Source organism: Pholcus phalangioides, unplaced genomic scaffold (genome assembly GCF_987345545.1).
Source record: "Pholcus phalangioides strain wild (caught in Gottingen) unplaced genomic scaffold, Ppha-v1.0 ptg000015l_1, whole genome shotgun sequence".
Classification (NCBI taxonomy): Eukaryota; Metazoa; Arthropoda; class Arachnida; order Araneae; family Pholcidae; genus Pholcus; species Pholcus phalangioides.
The window spans coordinates 31,960,911-31,983,356 of record NW_028301608.1 but is presented as its reverse complement, the minus strand read 5'-3'; the positions used below and the strand labels follow the sequence as shown (position 1 = coordinate 31,983,356).

The 22,446-nt window shown below is 37.8% G+C and overlaps 1 protein-coding gene across 1 annotated transcript; it reads right to left on the bottom strand.

The window, feature by feature from the left end:
• Positions 1-7,627: 7,627 nt before the first annotated feature.
• On the bottom strand, positions 7,628-21,811 carry LOC149075821 (3-hydroxyacyl-CoA dehydrogenase type-2-like). Its single transcript, XM_089243334.1, has 5 exons — positions 21,665-21,811; positions 15,307-15,471; positions 12,692-12,856; positions 10,024-10,261; positions 7,628-7,976 (listed from the first exon to the last, which is right to left on the bottom strand). Exons 1-5 carry the CDS (start codon positions 21,683-21,685, stop codon positions 7,786-7,788), a joined length of 780 nt encoding a protein of 259 aa, XP_089099460.1. The 5' UTR covers positions 21,686-21,811; the 3' UTR covers positions 7,628-7,785.
• Between the last annotated feature and the right edge of the window lie 635 nt (positions 21,812-22,446).

The following is a 22,446-nucleotide window of genomic DNA, read 5'->3' as shown; positions in this document are numbered from 1 at the left end:
GCCTTCAAATTATTATACGGAGTCTAATAATTAGCCGTTGACTTTGATTAAACTTTGGAAGAGGCGAATATTACATAATTGCATATGAAAAGTGCCGTCGGAGCATAGGCTCCTGTAGGTGCTCGAACAGCCATAGGTCTATAGCATTTACGACGTGGCAGTCAATGGCACTCGACGTATAAATTAGTAATTACCACCTTTTTAAACACTGAAATTCAATGGTACAAAACGTGATGTCAAAGAACATGGAAATTAAGCTCGAAAAAGTCAATTTTATGTGTTTTTCTTTACCGTTCCACTTCAGTCCCACGAGAGAAAAGAATGAAAACGTAAAATTTTTTCGTCCATGTCATTTGTTTCGGCCATTAATTGAGAACGTTACAGCTAAGCTCGTGTAATCCGTGTAAATAGAACATTCAGCTAAACAAACACGTCCAAAACAGCTTAGCGAACTCGAAAAATTTATTTGTGATACCATACCACATCAAGGGACTACTTAGAAAAGAAAGGGTATCGCCAACACCTGCAACAGCTGAATTCGTTTTTTGCGACTACTTGCATATTCACAGTCACCAAAACACAATTTGACCACGTTAAAGTTCATTATACAATGGAGTTTTTTTTTTCGTGCTGGCGCCACATTTCACGGATCAGAGAAGTAAATGTTATGATGCATGAAATGAGATAATGTTCAAGGGTAGGGAAAACCTTTCTCATGCACACACGTGTTTACAAATACCCTGATGTTATTTTTCTAAAATCGACTTAATTATCCTTTTGTAAAATAATGTAGAAGTAGAACTGCTGCTTGTTTTGCCAAATACAAACTGCTTTCATCACAGAAATAAGGAAAGAGGTTGTTAACCAACAGGCATTCATAGTCTTGCCTTACTTAGGGACGCTGTGCACTTATTTATTATATTTACGCCTACAGCAGTTTCCCAAAGAGAGGAAATACTGTGATTGTTTAAGCCCTCCCCCAGCCCCCTAAATTGTGTTGGAGAAATTACAGAAATTTAATTTTCTTTACACCCAACATAATGAAAAAAATCTGCGCTCATAGAAGTGAAACTTCTAGATCACAGATCTTCAACTTTTTTCGAGTCGCGAGCATTGCCTGTACCCATCGTCAAAAAAAGAACGTCCTTACGGCAAGTTTAACATACGAATGGATGAAATGACGATGATTTCAATTCTTGAATGCGATTCCTCCAAGGTGTTTAATTGGAGCGTTGATCAAGTGCTCGCGAACAAATTGGACACGAGCATCGAGCACTATGGGTACTTCAGAGAGCACCGTGGGGCTCGCAAACAATGAGCTGACGATGTCTGTTCTAGGTTGTTTAACCCCTAGGTTCCAGGATCAGTGTGTTCCCACACTAATCCTGCGTACTCCTTCCCACTCCACCCTAACCCAATTTTCTTCCCTTCCCTTCCAAACTGTGTGCATCGTCATCATATTGAAGGGTACGTTCTACGAATTCCAGTGGCGTCACGGAGGGGGGGGGGGGAGGTAATAGACTGTCTTTGTCCGACACAAAGCGTCCAAACCAACCTCCCATCCAACTTTATTTTCTTACGCGGCCAAATCTTTAATGGCATCTCTCCGTGGACTCCACATCCAGCAGCACGGCCCTTGGGTTGTGATCTTGTGCGAATTCCCAGGACAGGTTAAAAAGAGCCCCTTTATAGTGAATTTATAGTGTTAAAAAACAAAAAAATTATAATCGTCCCGGGTTCCAGGGCTGCAGCCCTGTCAACCCCACCCTGTGGGGCTATGCATCCCCTACCAAGGACGGCTTGAGCTTAATTCTCGCCCGGGTGTAAAGCCTCATATGCCGATCCCCTAAAAAAGACTCTTGTGGTAGGCTGACAGTGATTTACCATTGGGAACACTGGTAAAGCTACTGAGAGAAGAAAACTCGCACAATAGTTTACTTTTACTAAATGGGATGTTCATGACCACATATAATATGTGGCGCTTTTAAAAATATAGAACTTTCTCTATATATAAAAATATAGAACTTTCTGAGATAATTAAGAACGGTAAAATGGCTCTAGACCAGAGAAAGTTCTGACCATGATTCAGATTATCTTCATTATTATCTTTCTGAGGTTATCTCAGATAAACTCAATTCACATTTCAGCTCTGACGAGTCTCCATTACTGGCACTTACCCTGTAAAGACGCAATACAACCAGGTAACATAAAAAAACATTTTTGAAGCCGTTTCTTTGCGCAGAGTGTGCAGAGCCGTGTGCAGAGATCGGACACAAGTAAGAAGCTGAATTCTTAATTTGCCTTCATATGACCGTTTCGGAAAAATTACTAGATCAGGGCATCAAAACGCACACTTGTCCTCCTATTTATGATTAAATGAATGCATTCTTGTTTCTGGTATTACTGTCCCAAAGCTCTATCCCCCTCAAGTTTTCTCAACAACTTTGCCGACAAGGTCAGAATATGGCTCAAAAGCATCATATCATGTGCAAAGCTGTATTTGCAGAGGGACTTAGCGGGCTATAGAACAGGTGTGGCAAATTCAAGAAATCAGTGGTCAAGGAAATTAGTATAATGGGAGAAGGGCACCCAAATTTCCAAAGCTATAATACGCCTCTGCCCAGAGAGAGGGACTGAGTCAGCGAGTGGCCAAAAAGAGTGACCCAGAGTTTACAAGCCCGTGAGTGACCAAAACAGTGTGCCAGCATGTGCGTTACCACTACTACTAAACCACTCATGCACCTCGTCCATATTCCTCTACGGAACCTCTAACGAATTGGCACATGCGGGAATGCGCATGTACGTGTAGTGAAACCTGACGTGAAGTTTGTTTCTGTGTAATGCCTATTATGTGTAGTGTTGCCATCTGCCACCAGTTTTTCTAACTATGAGTGAAGTCTAATGATTGAATAATTTATCGTTGTAGGCCTGTTGCTCCCTATGCCGAGACTTTTTAATGGGGAGGTCGGCTCCCATTTGCGCCTCGAAGTGAGAGCATGTGAGTTACCAAAAAATGACCTAGAACTCAAGAGACCAGGTCAAGAGGGCAAGAATGACGAAAAATAACTAAGAAACAGAGGCACGTTTACAGGCCCGGCTAATTTACGAAATAAATGGTCAAGAAAATTAGAAAAGGATGAGAAAAGGGTGGCAAAATTTTTGTAACCAACAATCATCTAAGCAATAAATTTGCCACTGGTCATATGAATTTTTAGTATTGGAGGTTTAAAAAAATTTTGATGCTGCCGCCCCTTACAACCTACCACCCGGGAGCACTGCACCCCTTGCACTCTCGGTAAAGCTGCCCCTGTCCCTCACTATTAGCACAACAACCCATCTCTTTTCGGAATTTCATCACATAATCAGACATTCTACAAAACCAGTTTTGAAGAAAAATCAAGCGTTCTTTCTGTGGTGGATTTTCTTTCCATCACAAAATTTTACTCTCACGTCGCTATAGAAGTTTCACTTTAAGAAGCATAAAAAATATGAGCTTAGACATGAAAGTATTCACTGCAAACCAAGGGCGTAGCCAGGGGGGGGGGGACTTGGGGGTCTGGTCCCCCCCCCCCCCCAAAATGTGAGAAAATGACCGAAAAAAGGGAAAAAGATGGACAAATCCATTGTTCTGTCACTTTGGTCCCCCCCCCGAAATGAAAGTGGTCCCCCCCCGAACGAAATTTCTGGCTACGCCCCTGCTGCAAACGTTCTCTCATTGTAAGACAATATACTATGATCATGATATTCTAGGGGAATATCTTAAAAAAACCTGCGTGTATGAGAAACAAATTTATTGAGCAGATATAAGATAAGAGCTGGGGGTAGGGTTGAGGCAGAGAATAAGAATGGATGATGATACGAACTTCAAAACTAGTTGAGGGACGAAGTGTCAATGAAGAGTTTATCCGAAAACTGGGAATTTTTCGATGTAAACCAGTAGCAACTGTTAGAGGATGTTTAGAGGTGTCGCGAGTTCGATACCCGGGTCGTCCTTGTCAGAAAACTTTCCTGACACGGGTACAACAGAAACGGCGACATGACCACAGAAAAAAAATTGCTACCCAGGGAGTCCTCCACCGAAGGGTTAGCGCACCAACCTCTCGATGAGTATAAAAAACAAGCTTGCCGTTCGGAATCGGCAATAAATTGTAGGTCCCGATCTGAAATTAGCCCTGGTGTGGAGAAAATGACCGCGGTGCGACAAAAATGATCAAATGAGCAACTGTTAGACTTGCGCTAGAAAAGTGCGTTTTGAACTTGAATTGCAAGCCCATTACTTGTAAGATTCGAAACGAGAGCGACCATCTACGCCTGCAAACAGGAACGAAAATGGCTATCTTGACTCGCGAACAAAAACGCAAGTGGTCCAAAAGCGGTCGTCCAAACAAGTTAAAAAGTATGAAAGCAGCCGTCTGCCGATTATTGCCACAAATGTTTAGTTACCGTGGGACTCTGTTCCTTGCAAATTCAGACGATTATACACTACTTTTTTGTTTCGAGAAGCCCCATGAGAAATCGGAACAAAAAAATGCAGGGAAAAAATAACCTAGACGTGAACGTTTCCACTGCACGCGTTCTCTCAGTGTTTGACAATATTCTATGATTATAATATTCTAGAATATATATTTTCCATTTGTATGTATGAAACACAAATTAGCTCAACAGATCATATAAGAGCGTAGTACTGTACTTTCAATTGACTAGCCTTTACTGCAGGGGTGGCCAACCATTCCCAAGCCGTGCCACTATCAAGATCATTTTCGATGCGTGTGCTACTCTACGAATTTTAACTCTTCAAACTTTATAAACCAAATTTTAAAACCATTTTTTCTCCGTTTTAGTCCAAAGGGCCACTTCTTAAGCCGCGTGATGGCTCAGCCAGGAACAGAGAAAAGCTCACATTCTGGTCTGGTTTTCTCCATTCTACAAAATATAGTTTGGCTGCCCGCTTATTGTCGTAAAAATGTTCAGTTTGTCACTCTGCCTCTTTTGAGTTCCAAATTGTTCTTATTTTTGAGTCATAAATTCGATTATTATGAAAATTATTGCAATGCAGATTGTGATGGTAAGTTCAACTTACCTTCCAAGGAAACAGAGAAATTACGCCACGCCGGAACGGCTGAATCTAATTCATGACGTAAAGACAAAATAAGAAGGGGTTTTTTTTTTCGAAATTCATCCCCTAAGGGGGTTCAAAATAACATATAGAGAAATTACGTCGAGCTGAAATTCATGAAATTTATCAGAAGTTTTATTTCATGACGTAGAGAAACTAAGGGTTTTTTTGCATTCAATCTCTGGGGGGGGGGGGGGGAGTCAATAAGGAAGAGGTGACATATGGAGAAATCACTTGGAGCCGAAACCACTGAAACTATAAATGTGAAATTCGGTCAGTATTTTTGTATTGTAACGTAGAGACTCACTGATTCAAAATTCAACCCTTTTGATGGGGGTCAAAGGTTATATGGAGCAATCATCACTGTCCCGAAATCCTGAAGCCATAAATGTAAAATTTAGTCAGTATTGCATTTTATAATGTGGATACCCACTAAGACGGGATTTCTGAAAGTTCATCCCCGAGGGAGTCATGAGGTGTTCAAATGTTTATGGGGGAACAATTGCCGAGTAATTTTCAGATTACCAATCCATGCGAGCGAAGTCGCGGGTAACGGCAAGTATAAAATAGCATGTTTTCACTGACTGACTAATTCGTCATCGCCACGCTAAAACCGCTGGAGCTATAAATATCAGAAGATTTGGTCAATAGTTTTATTTCATGCAGCAAAGACTCACCAAGAAGGGGTTTTTCGAAATTCGACCCCGAAGGGGGTCAAAAGGGGTTCAAAGGTAACAAAGAAATCAAGCTGAGCTGAAACCACTGAAGCTATAGGGCATTCATAATTAAAAGACCCTATTTTAAAGTAGCCTACAAGCGAAACCAGTCATCAGAAAATTGTGAAATTTTGTGGACTGCATAAAGTGATGGGAACTTGTTTCGGGGGGGGGGGGATTAGTTGCACATGCCACCACCACAGGACGTTATATTAAGAAATGACATTTAGGCAAACATTTACAATTGTTACTGTAACAAAGCATGTTCCATATGACGGCCATAATTTTCAGATACCATGTGAAATCGCAAGATGGCATGTTCCACAACTGACTGAAGTGTGGGTAGGGAAATGTTCAGCACGTGGAGTGAAATGCTGCCTTTAAGGTCAGGTAAAGTTTTTGGATTGTCACGACTTACCAGACGTTTCAAATGTTCCCAAAGCCAAAAATCTCATGGATTAAGATCCGGGGATCGAGGCCATAGATTAGGGAAGTGCAGACTGATGGCACGTTCTTCTGTAAAATGTGTTTTAAGAACATTTTTTCTTAACACACACTGCAATGTGTGGAGGAGCTCCGTCTTGCATAAAGATTGTTTCTGCAAGGCAGTGACGTGCTTGCAGAGCCGGAACAATTTCGTTCTGTAATAGCAATGCATATCGTTTCTCGGTGATCGAACATGTCACTGGACCTGTAGAACTCCTCGCAGAAGTAGGGACCAAAAATAAATGATGCAGTAAATCCACAGCATACCGTCACTTTTGGTGAATGCTACGGAACCTCCAAGATAGCGTGCTTATTTTCTGGTTCCCAAATTCGTCAGTTATGAGTATTGACTGCGCCATCCAAGCGAATTCAACCTCTAAATGAGATTCAAAGAGAATGAGATTCTAAATTTCATTCAATACATTAAAATTCTACTTGCATTACTTATTGGACCTATTAATTGCTTCATTGCCTTATTGTGACAGCGATGTTTCATTCACGACTTGCAATTTTCACGCTCACCCTCACAGTGCCTGTCACCTTCCATAAATACTTGAAGTTCTGCCTTTTAAGGGTCATTTTGTGTACTTTTACTTTCATTTCATACATGTACTTTCCCGCTACAGTAGAGTGGTTGTATCCACATGTTCTATTGTCTTGATTTTTGACACACACTATGCTTTGGCACTTTGGATTTTTAGAGATGGTCACAATTCCATGAGCCTTCAGTGTAAATAATGATGCATTGATCAGTTTATACTTTGTTTTTATATAAATATATGCAATGTATAATTTAGTTATACGTTGAACTAAATAGATATTTCACAATTCAATAACAGCTTACTTAACCTTTTAACTGCCCAATCATCTACAAGTGATCGACGTGGCACTGTAAAAATTAAAGTTAAAAAAATACAATGATGCAACTTCTTAAAAAATTGCATACTGTGATTCACATATAGAGATAATGATTTCTCAATAAATGTTTTAAACTAATCTTTCCTTGACAAAAAAACGAGAGCGAAAGGCAAACAGAGGAAATTTTTGCGCTGCTTAAGGATTAAATGAATAATTTTTATTCTGCATTAAAAGAAATATCGCATAATTGAGAACTCAACTTTAAAATAAAAAAACTCAATTTTAAAAATAATATAAAAACTTTTTATATTATTTATTATTTGCCTAAAAATAAAATTTGTAAAATAATCTAAAAAATTTTGTTTCAGATAATTTAAAGTTGCATTAAAATAATAAAAGAATAATGAAAATATCTGTTACTTCATTACGAAAACTATTCAATACAAATTCATAAAGAAAACTAGGAGCAGTTTATTGACAAAAAAATTCCTATACATAATTTTAAGCAACAACAAGACACAGAGCATGAGAAAATGACTGCATTAAGTTTATTTAATACAAAGCACAATGACGTAAACTAATGATGGTACATAACACATATGCTTCACTTCATAGATCAAACCTTAAAGAACCATCAATTCTTATAACTTCCCCATTCATGTAAGGATTTTCAATCACAGTCTGTACCAAATGCGCATATTCGTCTGGATTACCTAATCCCTTGGGGAATGGCACAACTGAAGGCATGTATCTTCGATACTTCTCTGGAAGTTTCCTGAAAAATGCAGTGTCGAAAAGACCTGAAACAAGATCATAAAAATACAAGATGCATTAGTTAGAAAATATTTATCACTATCAATTCACTCATAATTATCACAAAATTTATTCTGTCAGATGTTTTTTATACATAAATTTCCCAGTCTGTGAACTATTTTAAAGTGACTTATTTCCTAAATTAAAATGGGATGGGTGTTTAAATAGCTTCTCATTCAAGTGCTCACAATCACACTTCTTGATTGTAGAAACAAGCAAAATCAAGACCCTAACAATTTATACAATTGATTTATACAATTTTATGATGAAATTGGATATTACGAAGTATCGATTACAGCAAAGTTTTTTCCAATCTCAGTGAAACTGCAATATCGAAATATAATTTAAAATACCACTTATAATGAACTGCCATATTATGATGAACATCAGATATAATGAACTTTTTCGAAATAATTTAATTTTTAATAGGATAAAGTCCCATAAAATCAAAAGTTCTCTCTCAGAAACGAAGTCTGAATATAAAGTGCTACTGTACTATTGCGAGAAAGTCTAGGGGTGTGTTCTGTCAGAGTCATAAATAGCTAGATGGTGATCTCCCAGCTACAGATTGTGCTGGTTCTGTTCATTCCCAGAATTGTTCAAATAAAGAGGGCTCATCATAACCACAACTTTGTTTATATCAGTGTTTCTATGTCTTTATAAAACCCAAGATTACTAAAATGTTTGTAACAGTTTGATGGACCCTTTACTGCAGTGGTTCTTAAACCTTTGCCATGCATGACTCCCCTGCCTCAGTCAACATTTATTCACGGCTCTCCAGCATAATCTAATAAACAACCATTTCAAATCACTGAGCTAGCACACACAAAATCGACAACGCGCCTTTAACATAGGTTGGTGACGCAGGAGGGCTATGACATTGACTTTGAGAACCACTGACTTACAACATATGGGTGTAATATGTTATTCAAGTGTACGTGAATATCGTCAATATTTGTGATATACCCGAGTAATTTTCATTATAATAAAATTTTCAAGTCTGTCTGAGACTATCTATCCTATCTTTGCGAACCACCTCTTATCTGCAGATCATGGGTTTCGTTTTGCCTGTGGGTTTGATTGAATCCTACTGACTGACCCATATATTCAATTCCTTATTCAAGAAAATAGGTTGAAAAACACTGCTACAAGTGGATTCCTCTCATTGAAATTGAGTATTTGTTGTGTACTGGTTATAATGAATATCAGATATTGTGAATGTTTTTCACATTCCAGTGTGTGACTTCATTATATCCAGACTCACCTGTATTACTAAAATCCTATACTATCCGGAAAACAAATTTACTGAACCATGGCAGAAACTAATCTATTCTCTCTCTTGAGTGTATGGATTTAATCATTATTATTAGAGCCCAGGTTACATGCACTTAAAAAGTGGCAAAATATGCTCTATAAATATGCAAATATGCACTTAAAATGCTAAAATATGCACTTAAAAATGCCAAAATATATACTATCTTTACAAGCATGCATCCATATTTTTTATGGGTATCTTTTTTCAGCCACCTCGTTAGACAATTAGCCTGTTGTGGACTTCGTGTTTGTATTCAAAAAATTATTTAAAAAATTAAAAATTCCAAAATATGTATCAAAAATGGGAAAATACGCGTTAAAAAATCACCATGCAAAAAAAGCAATTATATTTTAAAATTAATATTTTCTATAGTGCATATTCATTCACAAAAACTATCCTCACATATGCATATACTGCATATGCAAATAACTTCTAAAACGCTAAAAATTTTTATTTGAGCATTTTTAATTTCCAGTTAGTCGTGGCTGTGTTTAGTAACAAAATACCAGTAAAAAAATGTTGAGGCTATTTCTAAAAGAATTGAACATTTTTGACGCTATCTCCAGAAATAACGTTACAACGAAACAGTTGATATTTGGAAAAAAAACAATCCCACCTGCGAGGAAAAAACCGATGTTATATGCATTACTGCTGAAAAAGGCCAAAATATGCAAATGCATATGCACTTGCATATAATCGGGGCTCTAATTATTACTAACCTGGCGCTATTGCACAGCAACGGATGCCAACTTCAGACAAATCCCTCGCAAGAGGTAAGGTCATCGAGGAGATACTTCGGCTGCTTGCAGCAAATGCAACATGACCTACGCTGCCTTCATAACCATGAGTACTAGATGTATTGATGATAATGCCTCTCTGTTGGTTTTCATCGGGCTGATTTTTCGACATCATTCCAGCAGCTAATCGGATAACATTGAATGTTCCAACAACATTGACCTTATAAAGTGATAAATTAGGCAGTAAAACAAAAATCAAAACAAAGAAAATGAAGCAATGAAAAAAAATAGAACAATAAACAACTTTTACAACTGAAATTTCACTTGAAAAGTAGAGTCAAACTTTTGTCTTTGCAGAAAGCCCACTATGCACGAGAAACTTTCAATGAGCAAAGAATTTCATACAGTAAATCACAATGTAATAAACCTATACAGTGTTCTTCAACCCTCAAGATTGCAGACCAGTACCGGTCCATAGGGATGCCACTTTGTAAAAACTTTCATCCAATTCATGTAACCACTGAAACATGATTTTAGATTTAATAAATAAAATGAAGTCCAAATATTGCTTTTTGTTTGTCTCAATTAGCACAAGCAGGTCCATGAAAATTATTTATTCCATTTCTGCCTGGTCCGTTAAATTATTCAACTATTTTCCAAGGTCTAAAGGTGTAAAAAAGGTTGAAGAACACCGCTTTACAGCACTAACTTATTATTTTGTGCAGGTATATACAGTATATACTTGTGTATATGCAGACTCTTCCCCTCTCTGGGGCCACCGAAGCCACAATGTGAGTTAAGTTTTCTCCCAAAAGACCCATGTATGAGTCAATCCCCCCGTTTTGGGGGGGGGGGATCAATGAAAATAATAATAAGTCAATCAATTAAACATTTTAAACTAACAAATTAACTACGTCATTAAATGCTTTAAACTAGTAAATTTATAGTATGAAATTTTTTCAAGAATAACAAAAAAAAAATCCCTTGCTGCCACGTTATCTTGTCAGCCTCTTCATTGTAGGAACCATGGGTACAGGATAGATCAGAAGGAGGGTCTTAATTTTAAACTGTATACAGTGGTTCATTTACCAAGGTACCACTGTATACAGTTTAAAATTAAGACCCTCCTTCTGATCTATCCTGTACTGATCTATCTTATGAATTTTTCAACTAACAAAATTTTTTTTTGTGTGAGATTTCTAACTTGGTTATACACAGCCTAATGTTGCAAGCTGAATTTTCGTGCAATCATCATGCGAATTACTGTCACTCAATGCCGATTAGTTTATATGTTACCCTTGGAAGTTCTTACCGGATGTACCTTTTCTTTCAGAAAGATTTTGAACCGTTTTTTGTAAAACGAATGATTTAGCTAAGAGAAAAATGTATTAAAAAACCCCAGACTTGAATCTTTTCAGTGAACACGTTCTCTCAATGTGAGACATTTAACATCAAACTGAATGGTCTGGACCTTACTAGGAACTCGTCATTTTTATATACATGTATTGAGATAGAGAAATGAGCAGACCACATCACATGGGGGAATACCTGCAAACCGACTGTATTATGCACATAAAAAGATTTTTCCGAATTCTTCCCTAATCTTCAGATTAGACTCAAGAATCAGATCTTTTCTCAACTTCCTGTAAATTCCCATTTATCTGATTGTAAAGCTGTTTATTTTAGCAATTGGTTGGTCATCTTTTATATTATAGTGATTCTTGGTGTTTTATAAAACTCAAATTTTAGACAGAATTTGGAACGAGTTAAACAACTTTTCATAGAAGCCTATGGGAAATCGCATTTCAGCTAACATGTGATTTTGGAACGAATTATTTTGATTAATCAAGGTATCAGTGCATATTATTGGTTCCCAATTTTTTTTTTCTATCCCCCCCCCCCTCTTTCTCAGAAGAAAAAATTTCTCATCTTCCTTCATGTCTTAAGCAAACCTACAGGCCTAGAATCCAAAATTAATTTCATAGCTAAGATGGCCCCTGGCTGCATTTAATCACACACTTTTGGAAAATATTGGTCAGTATATTTTCCTTATGATGACCAAAGTGCTCAAATCCTTTTTCCATGACAAATCTTTACCTTCTACACAGTTTTGATCAATTTACCATGCAAAAAATAAGCTGATGTCCAATTTATGAAAAAAATTGGATGATTCAAGTGTGTAATTTTTTTTTCTATTTTTATACAATACAAATACAACGCCACAACAGGCAAATTGCCCAACGAGGTGGCTGACTTAAGAACATCATGGATCCCCGAGCCATTTTTTGGAGGCCCTACCTACTACTACTACACCACACATGCACCCCGCCCACACACCCCGCTCCCGCGGAACCCCCCAACGAATCGTTACATGCGGGAATGTGCATGTACGTGTAGTGAAACCTGACGTGAAGCTTTGTTGTTTCTCTGTAATGCTTGTTATGTGTAGTGCTGCCATCTGCCACTAGTTTTTCTAACTATGAGTGAAGTGTTATGATTAAATAATTTATCGTTGTAGGCCTGTTGCTCCCTGTGGCGAGACTTTTTAACGGGGAGATAGTAGTGATGTAATAATGATGTTAGTAATCATTGCATTTTAGTCACAAGCATATTCGCTTGCATTTAATGGGCAAAAAATTTCTCTACAGACCTTTAACATATTCCAGAAATCATCTAATGAATGAGGCTTGAGGCGAGCATAATCATAGGTTCTGGATACAAGACTGATTCCAGCACAATTGATAACCGCGTCCAATCTACCAAATTTTGATTTTGTTACATCAAGGACACTTTTGATATCATTTTCCGAGGTAATCTAGAATTGCGAGAAAGATTGTTGAGTAAAATATATCAATAACATGCATAAAAATTCATTGCATAAATAATGCAAAGGAAGGGAGTCAAAATATTCTTCAAATGAATGAAAAATATTCTGTGGTTTCTAGTTTCTTTGGAATATTCATAAGCCGGCATATATTAAATTTTGTCTGCCATCAATTCGAAACACTCTGCCAAGGCACACTATTCAAAATAATGTGTCAAGAATACTTAAAATTACTTAAAAAAAGGAATTACAGGTTTCATGGGTCTATCTTTGGTGGCTGTATTCGATAGATGGAATAATGCAGTCATTCTGGAGCACAAAACTAGCACAAATAAGAGCGCATATATATATATATGTGTGTGTGTACTACTCCTATTTCACTTTAAACAAAATAGATGATATTCACGATAAGCAAATGATTTTAAATCAATCAAATTTTTTCTCGAGTAAAACAGCAATAGAAACAGAAAATGATCAAGAAAGTGTAAATATGGTGATAGTGTACCATATGTTTCCCAATTTTTTAATGGTTTAAGAAATTTTCAGAAGAGCGGCAATCATTTGAAAGAGAGAACATGCTAATGCACCTACAACTGCTGTCTCAAAAACCATCAGCAGTTTGATAAATGGTGATTTTTTTTGCGACGATTTTTGTTGAATGGTTCAATAATTGTCTGATACTATAAACAGATCTATATAAACCCAATTAATTGCGCTCTTAAAAATTCTTCATGACCATTTTTCAATTCAATTTTATCACATCACCAAAACGTAGGTACATTATACAAAACAAAGAAAATCCATCCAAGGGATCATTGTTGATCCACACTGGTGGACACAATTATCGTTGAGTTAATTTTTAAAACATGAATACCACATAAAAGAAAAAGAGTATATAATAATGATAAACTAATAATAATAATAAAAATGAGTGAACAAAAAACAGATGCATGAAATCATAAATGAACATAAGACAGATACATATACGCACACAAAATGCTACATTGATTTAAATTAAGATGAGCAATTTTTTTATTCACATAAATGAAATAATTAGTATGAAAATAAATAATGGCAACAATGGAAGGTGATATTACTTAGAAATTATTGAGTGGTGTGTGTGGGGTAGTATTTTTTTTTTTTCGAGAGCTTAATTGAGATGGGGAAGAAACTCAATACTAAAAATAGCTTTCAATATCATTTATGTGAGTACCTCTCAAATATTGTTTGAGAAGTTTTCTTAATAAAAATAATGAAGTGCAGTCAAGAATCTCATATGGCAGATTGATGTTCTTGAAAGGTAGGTTGAGTTGATTTTTATTTAGGCCGGGATTACACTATAAAAGTTTGATAAGCATTCTTTCATAAAATTTGAAAAATGCAACCAATAAGCTGGTCAGTTACATTCAAGCAAATGCAACCGATCAGTTTATTGGTTGTATTTTTAAAGTTTTATAAAAGCACTTTTACAAAACATTTATAGTGTAATCCTGGCCTTAGAAGGATTATGCATCCGTGAAAATATAGGTTAAAAATTTATGAAAAATAGATTCTCAAAAATTAAACCCTACTTTCGCTTTTAAAAACTATTTTAAATACATTTTCTTTCTCTCTTCTTTTAATGTTGATTCCCCACAATTGTTGAATTCATGCATAATACAAATATTACAAAGGCCACAACAGACAAAACGTTCAACAAGGTAGCTGAGAAAAGATACCCATGAAAATATGGATGTGAAATATATGACTACAGTGGATCCAGCTTATACTGTTTCCACTTGAAACATTTTCCCACTCAGTAAACTTATTTTCGTGGTCCTTACTGTTACCCATCAAAATTTCCTGTGTAAAGCATTTTTTTTAATAATAACGTGATCAGCATGTATTCCCAAGAGATTGTTACGATCTGTCCCGGGAATTTGTTAGTGTTAGTAGACATCCATGCCCGACCCAGGATTCGAACCCAGACCTGTACAGTCAGAAGCTAGCTCCCTAACCACTGGACTGCCGCGGCAGTCCAGTGGTTAGGGAGGAGTAGTAGCAGTAGTTAAGTTTCCCACTAACAACATTTTTTCATGACAGTTTTCTGAAAAATGGAAACAAACAAAGTTCCCTTATTTCCCCTTTGCTGTGTGAGTGCTTTAGGTTACAAGTATTTAATTATTATTATTATTATTATTTTTAAAGAATGATGTGAATTGGAATTTATTTATTTATTCAATATTGCTTGGCAGAGGCCTATACAAAGGAATGTGGTGGTGAAGTTTGACAGGAGAGAGAGAGAGAGATATCTATGGGTGGAAAGTGGTTGGATATTGAGTAGGCGCTTGAGTTCATTAATGGAGACGGAGGATGTTGTTGGGGAAACAGTTTGTCATCCTCCAACAGAATAGTATTAAAAACACTTAAATGTTATTAATAGCTGTATTGCACATACTTACATCAGCTGGTACAAAAATACAATTCTCTGGAGTTTTCTCAGCGATAGCTGCTCCCTTAGAATTAGGCAAATCACAGAGGATCACTTTGGTTCCTTGATTTAGCAGTCTTTGTGAGGTAGCATAACCGAAACCAGAAGCTCCTCCAGTTACCAGAGCCACCAAACCCTGTGATAAAATAAAGTCCATTATTTCCAATATGAAATAGAATTATACAAATATTAAAATATATAGCTGAACCATGCTACAGTGTTAATTGAAGGTAGTGAAAGCGGGGAAGAGGAAAACGAAACTGCCCACGCAAAACAGAAACTACTCTGCCGCTGCTGTCAAATATCCGCCGTGTATACGATGCACAGGGACAAATCACGATAAAGACTCCTGCAGATTTATTGCTAGCAAATGTCGCTTCTGTAAAAAAATCGGGCATATAGAAAAAGCCTGCTACGCGGCAAAGAAGACTCAATCGACACCTAACAAACAGAAACAGATTTCAGTTGAGGAAAACAAAAATGACGTTTCCATGTTTGGGTTAGAGAGAGTATTGAGTGAAGAGCCGAAAAAGCCTCCGATGATGGTTACTGTCAACATAGACAATAAACCAGTGAGTATGGAAGTTGATACGGGTGGAACAGTATCAGTAATGAGCTTACAGAGATTCAGAAAAATCTCGAAGAAAAAAGTTCAACCTACGAATTTAGTATTCCGGACATACAATGGAGAAAAAATTGTCCCAGCGGGATATGTCACTGTGAAAGTGGAGTACGGAAAACAAAAGTTGCACTTGAACTTATATTTGGTGAGGGAAAATTTAGACACGATTTTTGGCCGTGAATGGCTATACAAAATCAATCTAGACTGGAACTCTCTTAAGGCTGTGAGGACCGCTAATGACATGGATCTCAAAAAATTGTTGGATGATTATAAAGAAATTTTCGACAACAAATTGGGTGAGATAAATAACCATGAAGTGGAACTAAAGCTAAAACCAAATGTTACCCCAGAGTTTCGTAGAGCGAGAACTGTGCCCTTCGCATTAAAAGACCGGGTTGAAAAAGAAATAGACCGGCTTGAAAGAGAAGGCATTATCGAGCGAGTTGAAACTTCAGATTGGGCTACACCAGTTGTTCCCGTGGTGAAACCAGACGGATCCATAAGGTTATGTGCAGATTATTCTGTCACATTAAATCCTAAGCTAGAGGTGCCTCAGCATCCCTTACCAACGTTTGAGGAAATATTCTCATGTTTAAATGGGGGTAAACGATTTTCAAAATTGGATTTCAGTCATGCATATTTGCAAATGAAAGTGCACCCTGACAGTCAACGACTCCTAACCATAAACACTCATAAGGGGTTATACGCCTGTAAAAGATTGATGTACGGCCTAAATGCAGCTCCAGCAATATGGCAGAGGTACATTGATGGGCTATTCCAAGGAATAGATGGTGTAAAAGTTTTTATGGATGACGCCAGAGTGACCGGAACAAATGACGAGTCACATCTCAGGGCTTTGGAAAAATTTTTCAAAAAATGTCAGGAGCATGGGCTGAAGTTAAATTTGAAAAAGAGCACATTTTTTCAAAAAGAAATAAATTTCTTAGGTCACAAAATTGATGAAAATGGCCTAAGTGAAACAAATGAGAAAACTGAAGCAATTTTGAAAGTTCCCGCACCGAAAAACGTTCAGGAAATAAAAAGTTTTCTGGGCATGGTAAATTTCTACAGGAAATTTTGTCCTAATCTGGCAACCATTGCCTATCCTCTCAATGAGCTGACAAAAAAGGACGTTCCGTGGCGTTGGTCTAAAAAGTGTGAGACTGCATTCAAGAAGATCAAAAAGGAAATTTGCTCAAAGCGAATCTTGATGCACTATGATCCTACACTACCTCTTACTCTTGCTTCGGATGCTTCTCCAGTGGGAATAGGAACAGTTCTATCACATGTCTTACCAGATGGAACAGAAAGACCAATTGCCTTCGCTTCTCGTACGCTGACGAAAACGGAACAGAGATACTCCCAGATTGATAAAGAAGCTTTGGCAATTATCTGGGCAGTAAAGAAATTTATGCTTTACTTGAAAGGCCGAAGATTTACTCTCATAACAGATCACAAGCCTTTGGTAGCGATATTCAGCTCGAAGAAAGGTCTACCAGTGTTGACGGCTACTCGACTTCTGCATTATGCCTTGATCTTACAAGCATATCAATTCGATATCATTTATCGTAACACACAGAACCATGGAAATGCAGATTGTCTTTCCCGATTTCCTTTGAGGTCGGAAGACTTAGTTGTCAAGGATGACGTAGAACTCTTCCAGTTGAATCAAATCGAAACACTACCAGTGAAAGCTCAACATTTAGCAAAAGAGACACAAAATGATGAAGAGTTGGGTCCATTGCTGAGGAAATTGAAATTCGGTGAACCTTTAGGAGGGAAGGAAGCCGAGTACACCTTGCAGGACGGATGTATAATGCATGGCCAAAGAGTTTTTATTCCGAAGATATTTAGAAATAAAATTCTTGATGAACTCCATCAAGGCCATCTGGGCATTGTTAAAATGAAAGCAATTGCTCGATCCTACGTCTACTGGAGGGACATTGATAGCGACATAGAAAAAGCTGCTAAAAACTGTCCAGATTGCTCCAGATTCAAGTCCGATCCGGTGAAAGCAAGGGTACACCATTGGGAATACCCGAGTGCTCCGTGGGAGAGAATTCACGTAGATTTCGCAGGTCCCATATTCGAGCATATGTTTTTGATCGTAGTCGATGCTCATTCTAAATGGATGGAAGTATACCCGATGAAATCGACAAACACGTTCAAGACAGTTGAATGCCTACGGGACTGTTTCTCTCGATTTGGACTGCCTTTAGTGTTAGTGAGTGACAATGGTCCTCAGTTCACATCACACGAGTTTGAAATATTCATGAGGAATAATGGAATAAAGCACAAAACGTGTGCTCCCTTCAAACCATCAAGCAACGGGCAGGCAGAGAGATACGTTCACACCTTAAAACAATCCCTTCGGGCGATGCAAAGATTTCCCGGAAACATCTACCAAAAAGTGAGCACGTTTCTGTTGAATTACAGAAAAGCGCCAAATGCGACTACCATGCAAAGCCCAGGAATGTTATTCCTAAAAAGAGAAATCCGAACTAGGATAGACCTAGTCTTGCCAAATATCAAGAACAGGGTGCAAGAAAGGATCAGAAATGAGGTCACAGACTTCTATGACCGAACTTTCGAGCCAGGAGATCGTGTGGCTGTGCGAGATTACAGATCCGCCAATAACAAGTGGAAGTTCGGAACTGTTCTCAACAAAGACGGAGTTCTGCACTACACTGTAGATGTAAATGGAACTCTCTTCCGACGTCACATCGACCAGATGAGAGCAGCTGGCAATCAAGTCCAGCCAAGCTTGGTGATACCCCGAGTTCCAGGCAAACTTTCATCAACTCCTGTCGCTGCTGACTCCGAAGTGCAGTTTGCTCCAGAAGAACAGACAACTCCGGCAGAGATCAGTAGCGATCTACCAACACCAGCTAAGGCACCAGCGACGTCCAGTACTTCCTTTCCTTTGCGACGTTCCCAACGAACCAGGGAAGCTCCTGTCCGGTTGGATCTTTAAATTAGCGGGGAGGAATGTGGTGTCCTTATAAGAAATGACTAAAAGAACTAAACTGATAAGAACATACAACGCCACCTAGTGTTGTGTAAGGGGAACTAGTGAGTTCCACCTCCGACATCAAGTAGACAAGATGTCTAAATGTTCTGCTCTTTCCGCTTTATAAATTCTTCCTATCTATATGTATGTAATCTATCTAAGTCTAACGTAATAATAAATACTCATCAAAATAAATACCCATGTGTTATCCACTCGGCTAACAAAGTGTTAAAGAAAACACAACAAAATCAACGAAAGCAAGAGAAACTAGACAACGTGTTAGAGGTAAAAAGAAAGTTCAAAACTCTTCGAGTTTGACAGAAGTAGTAGGCTAGTTGGAGCAACTGGGGCATCAAACTTCAAGAGCCCTCCCCCCTCCCCCAGTGAAGTTAATTAGGCACCCCAAAGCAGAATGTTTATTACTGTTCTGCGATGAGCCCTTGGCTGACTGGAAATGTTCTGCAGTAAAAATCCCCATACATGTAACAGTGTTTTTTGCACTTTTCCTTAAAATTCTTCCAAATTGTTCTGCAGTAGACAACGTGTAATTTTCAGTAATTGTTCTGCCACGAACGTCGCAGATTTTGGCACATTCTGCTTTGGGGATTAGGCATAGAAATATTAACATACAGAACAACTGACAGTAAGCTACTAAGACTCGGGGGGGGACCCCCCCCCCCCTCCGGAGCATAGAACCCCAGAGTTAATAAATAGTTTCGTACACAGTGAAATAAGCAATTACGCAGGTTTTGAATGTACAGATACAATCATCACAGCCTAATATAGTAGGGAGCTGACAGGACTTTAACTCAGGGCTTGAGATGAATCTCTTGACTTTTCATGACTTTATGTGTCCAATGAAATGAAGCTAATTTTGTTTTTTATATAACAAATTTACTATGTACATAGGGACCCCCATGGAAAAATCTTGGCTTTGAGCCCCCTCACCAATGATCTCAGCCTATGCCCCCAGTTTCAGAATATGGGTACCATGGATACAATACACAATATATAGATAAGGATCAAACATCACCCTTGGCCTGGAGAGACTCCAACAATTTTTAAGCAAAGGTAGATTTTAGGAGTAGTAAAGGGATCAAGTTCTCATATTGTTCTCATGGAGAAAAAGTCCCATAATCCTTTGCAATCCATTTTCCAAAGCAGAATATGACAAAATCACAAAATCTGTGATGTACATCACAGAACAATCAGTTCTACTGCAAAACAATCTGGAAGAATTCAAAGAAAGGCGTAGAAAGCACACTATTATGGGAATTTTCACCAATGCCAATGAATTTTGCCATGGCGACTTGGGATTTGTCTACACAGCCCTGGATTGTATGTTATCTTTAGTTTTTCTTGTCTGAATGTTGGTTCTTCTCTGGTTGTACATTTCCTATTTTAAGTTTCTTTACTTTTTTGCTCAGCTGTTGCACCTAGAGTTCAAATCCCGCAATCGTTATTTTCATTGAACTCAGAGACTGTTTTCAACAGAACCAGAAAAGACCCTCCTTCCTCCCTTCCTCATTTTCCCCTCCCAGAGAATATTAATTTATATATATCAGGAAAGAGGGACTGTTTATAATTAAAAAAAAAAGAAAAAAAAAGAGTTCTGGTTTTTATTTTACCCACAGATTTTTTATTCCAGAATCATGTTTTTACTTAGAACCTGTTGTTCATTTTATATCTGTCCCTTCATTTTCAATCTCGATCCTGTGTCTGGGCTAGGATATTATATTTTCAATCTTGATCCTCTATGATGTTTTGTTTGTTATTGTCTTATCGTTGTTAATTTTTTTATCTTCATTTTGCGGATGTGATGCATAGACAATTTTTTTTTTTTGGCAAGATGTCAAATTTCTTTTTGCCGTTTTTTCTTAACTTAATGTTGCGACCAAAAGCATGACTTTCATTCTTGGCGACTTCTTGTCATACTTTTGGACACTTTTCTTGCCAGGTAAAAAATCTCCAATACATCGGCAAAAGGGAGGGGTTTCATGCTAAAGCTATCGGGTTTTTAACCTTTTACAACCGTGACCCCAAAATCAGCAGCATCAGCTTTGCGACACATTGGACCATTTGTTCTTCGAAATTGGTGAAACCAGGGATGTAATCAGTGCATTTATAACTGGACAGTAAGAGGATTGGTATGACTCATCTAGATAGCCGCTGTGAATCAAGTTTGGATCATCACCTATAGCTCCAGAGCCCCTGTTTGTCAGTGGGTTTGTAGTCTCTGCAAATCAGAGATTTGTGTCATGACCCAAAGCTCAAGAATTCCTGTCTGTGAGTGGGTTTGTACGACCTATCTCAGAAGCCCCCAGAAAATCAAGTTCAGGTTGTGACCATTGATCAATAGCGCCCCCCCCCTCCCCGAATCAGAGGTTTGGGTATTGTGACGCATAGCTCAAGAATCCCTGGCTGTTATTGAATTTGAAAGACCCATTTCGAAAACCCCCGCAACCCATAGGTTAAGAGCTCCTGCTATAGCAGTTTCAATATCAGCTTTAAGTACACGCGAATCTTAACTTGGTTATGCGCTAGTGCAGTTAAAAAGTAACTGCATTTAACTTGTACAACAGTTTTAAAAACAAGTATAACGACTTGTTTAATATGTACAACGACTATATAACTTATCGTTGGTAGGTATGGCATGTACAAAAACAATGTTTAGAGAATGATAAGAAAAAATCTTGCCTTCACAGATTGAATGCCCATCGTATAATGAACGAAAAACAAATTAACGCTAAATTACTGAGGCTCTTAATTATTGATAAAACGCTAGTTAAACATTTAATTTCACGATACCGGCGAGGTTGAAAAGCACATCACCAGGGCGGCCTTGACTGAGCAGTATTGGATTGTTGAAGATGTTTTAATTTTGAAAAAAAAACTTCTCATGATTTTATTTTTAGTAAGATCTCTGTAATAAGTGTTTTTTTTTACCTTTTGCATCAGTCTAGTAACAATTTTTTCATGTTTAAAATTTAAATTTACCTTATTTTATTCCCCATAAATATGGTCAATCGTAAACTTTAGAGTCCATGTAAAATGCTGCAGATTTTGCTGCCATCTATTCAGAAATTTCAGAAGCTCATTTATGGATTATAAACAGAGAAGTTAGAACCTATGCTGTCATCTACTGTTTAAAAAGCAAACGATAACTATCACCTAGTACAGCATCTCAACCATAGATGGCAGCAAATCTGAGATCCGAAAATAGTTTTTACTGCTGGTCAAAGCCGTTCCAATTTCCAATGTCAACAAAAATGGTGGCTCGCTTCTATCTTCTGACATCCGATGAAATTTTCTCGACGATATTGCCGACACAGGCTACCATCGATGTAGGCATGAACCCACGAGTCGTGAATATGGTCGGTGACATTGAATAAACCTTTACATCTGTCAAGGGCAGGCGGATGTAATGGGCCTTGAGTGACCGCAATTTTTCCTTTTCTCCGTATGGCGTTGACTTATGA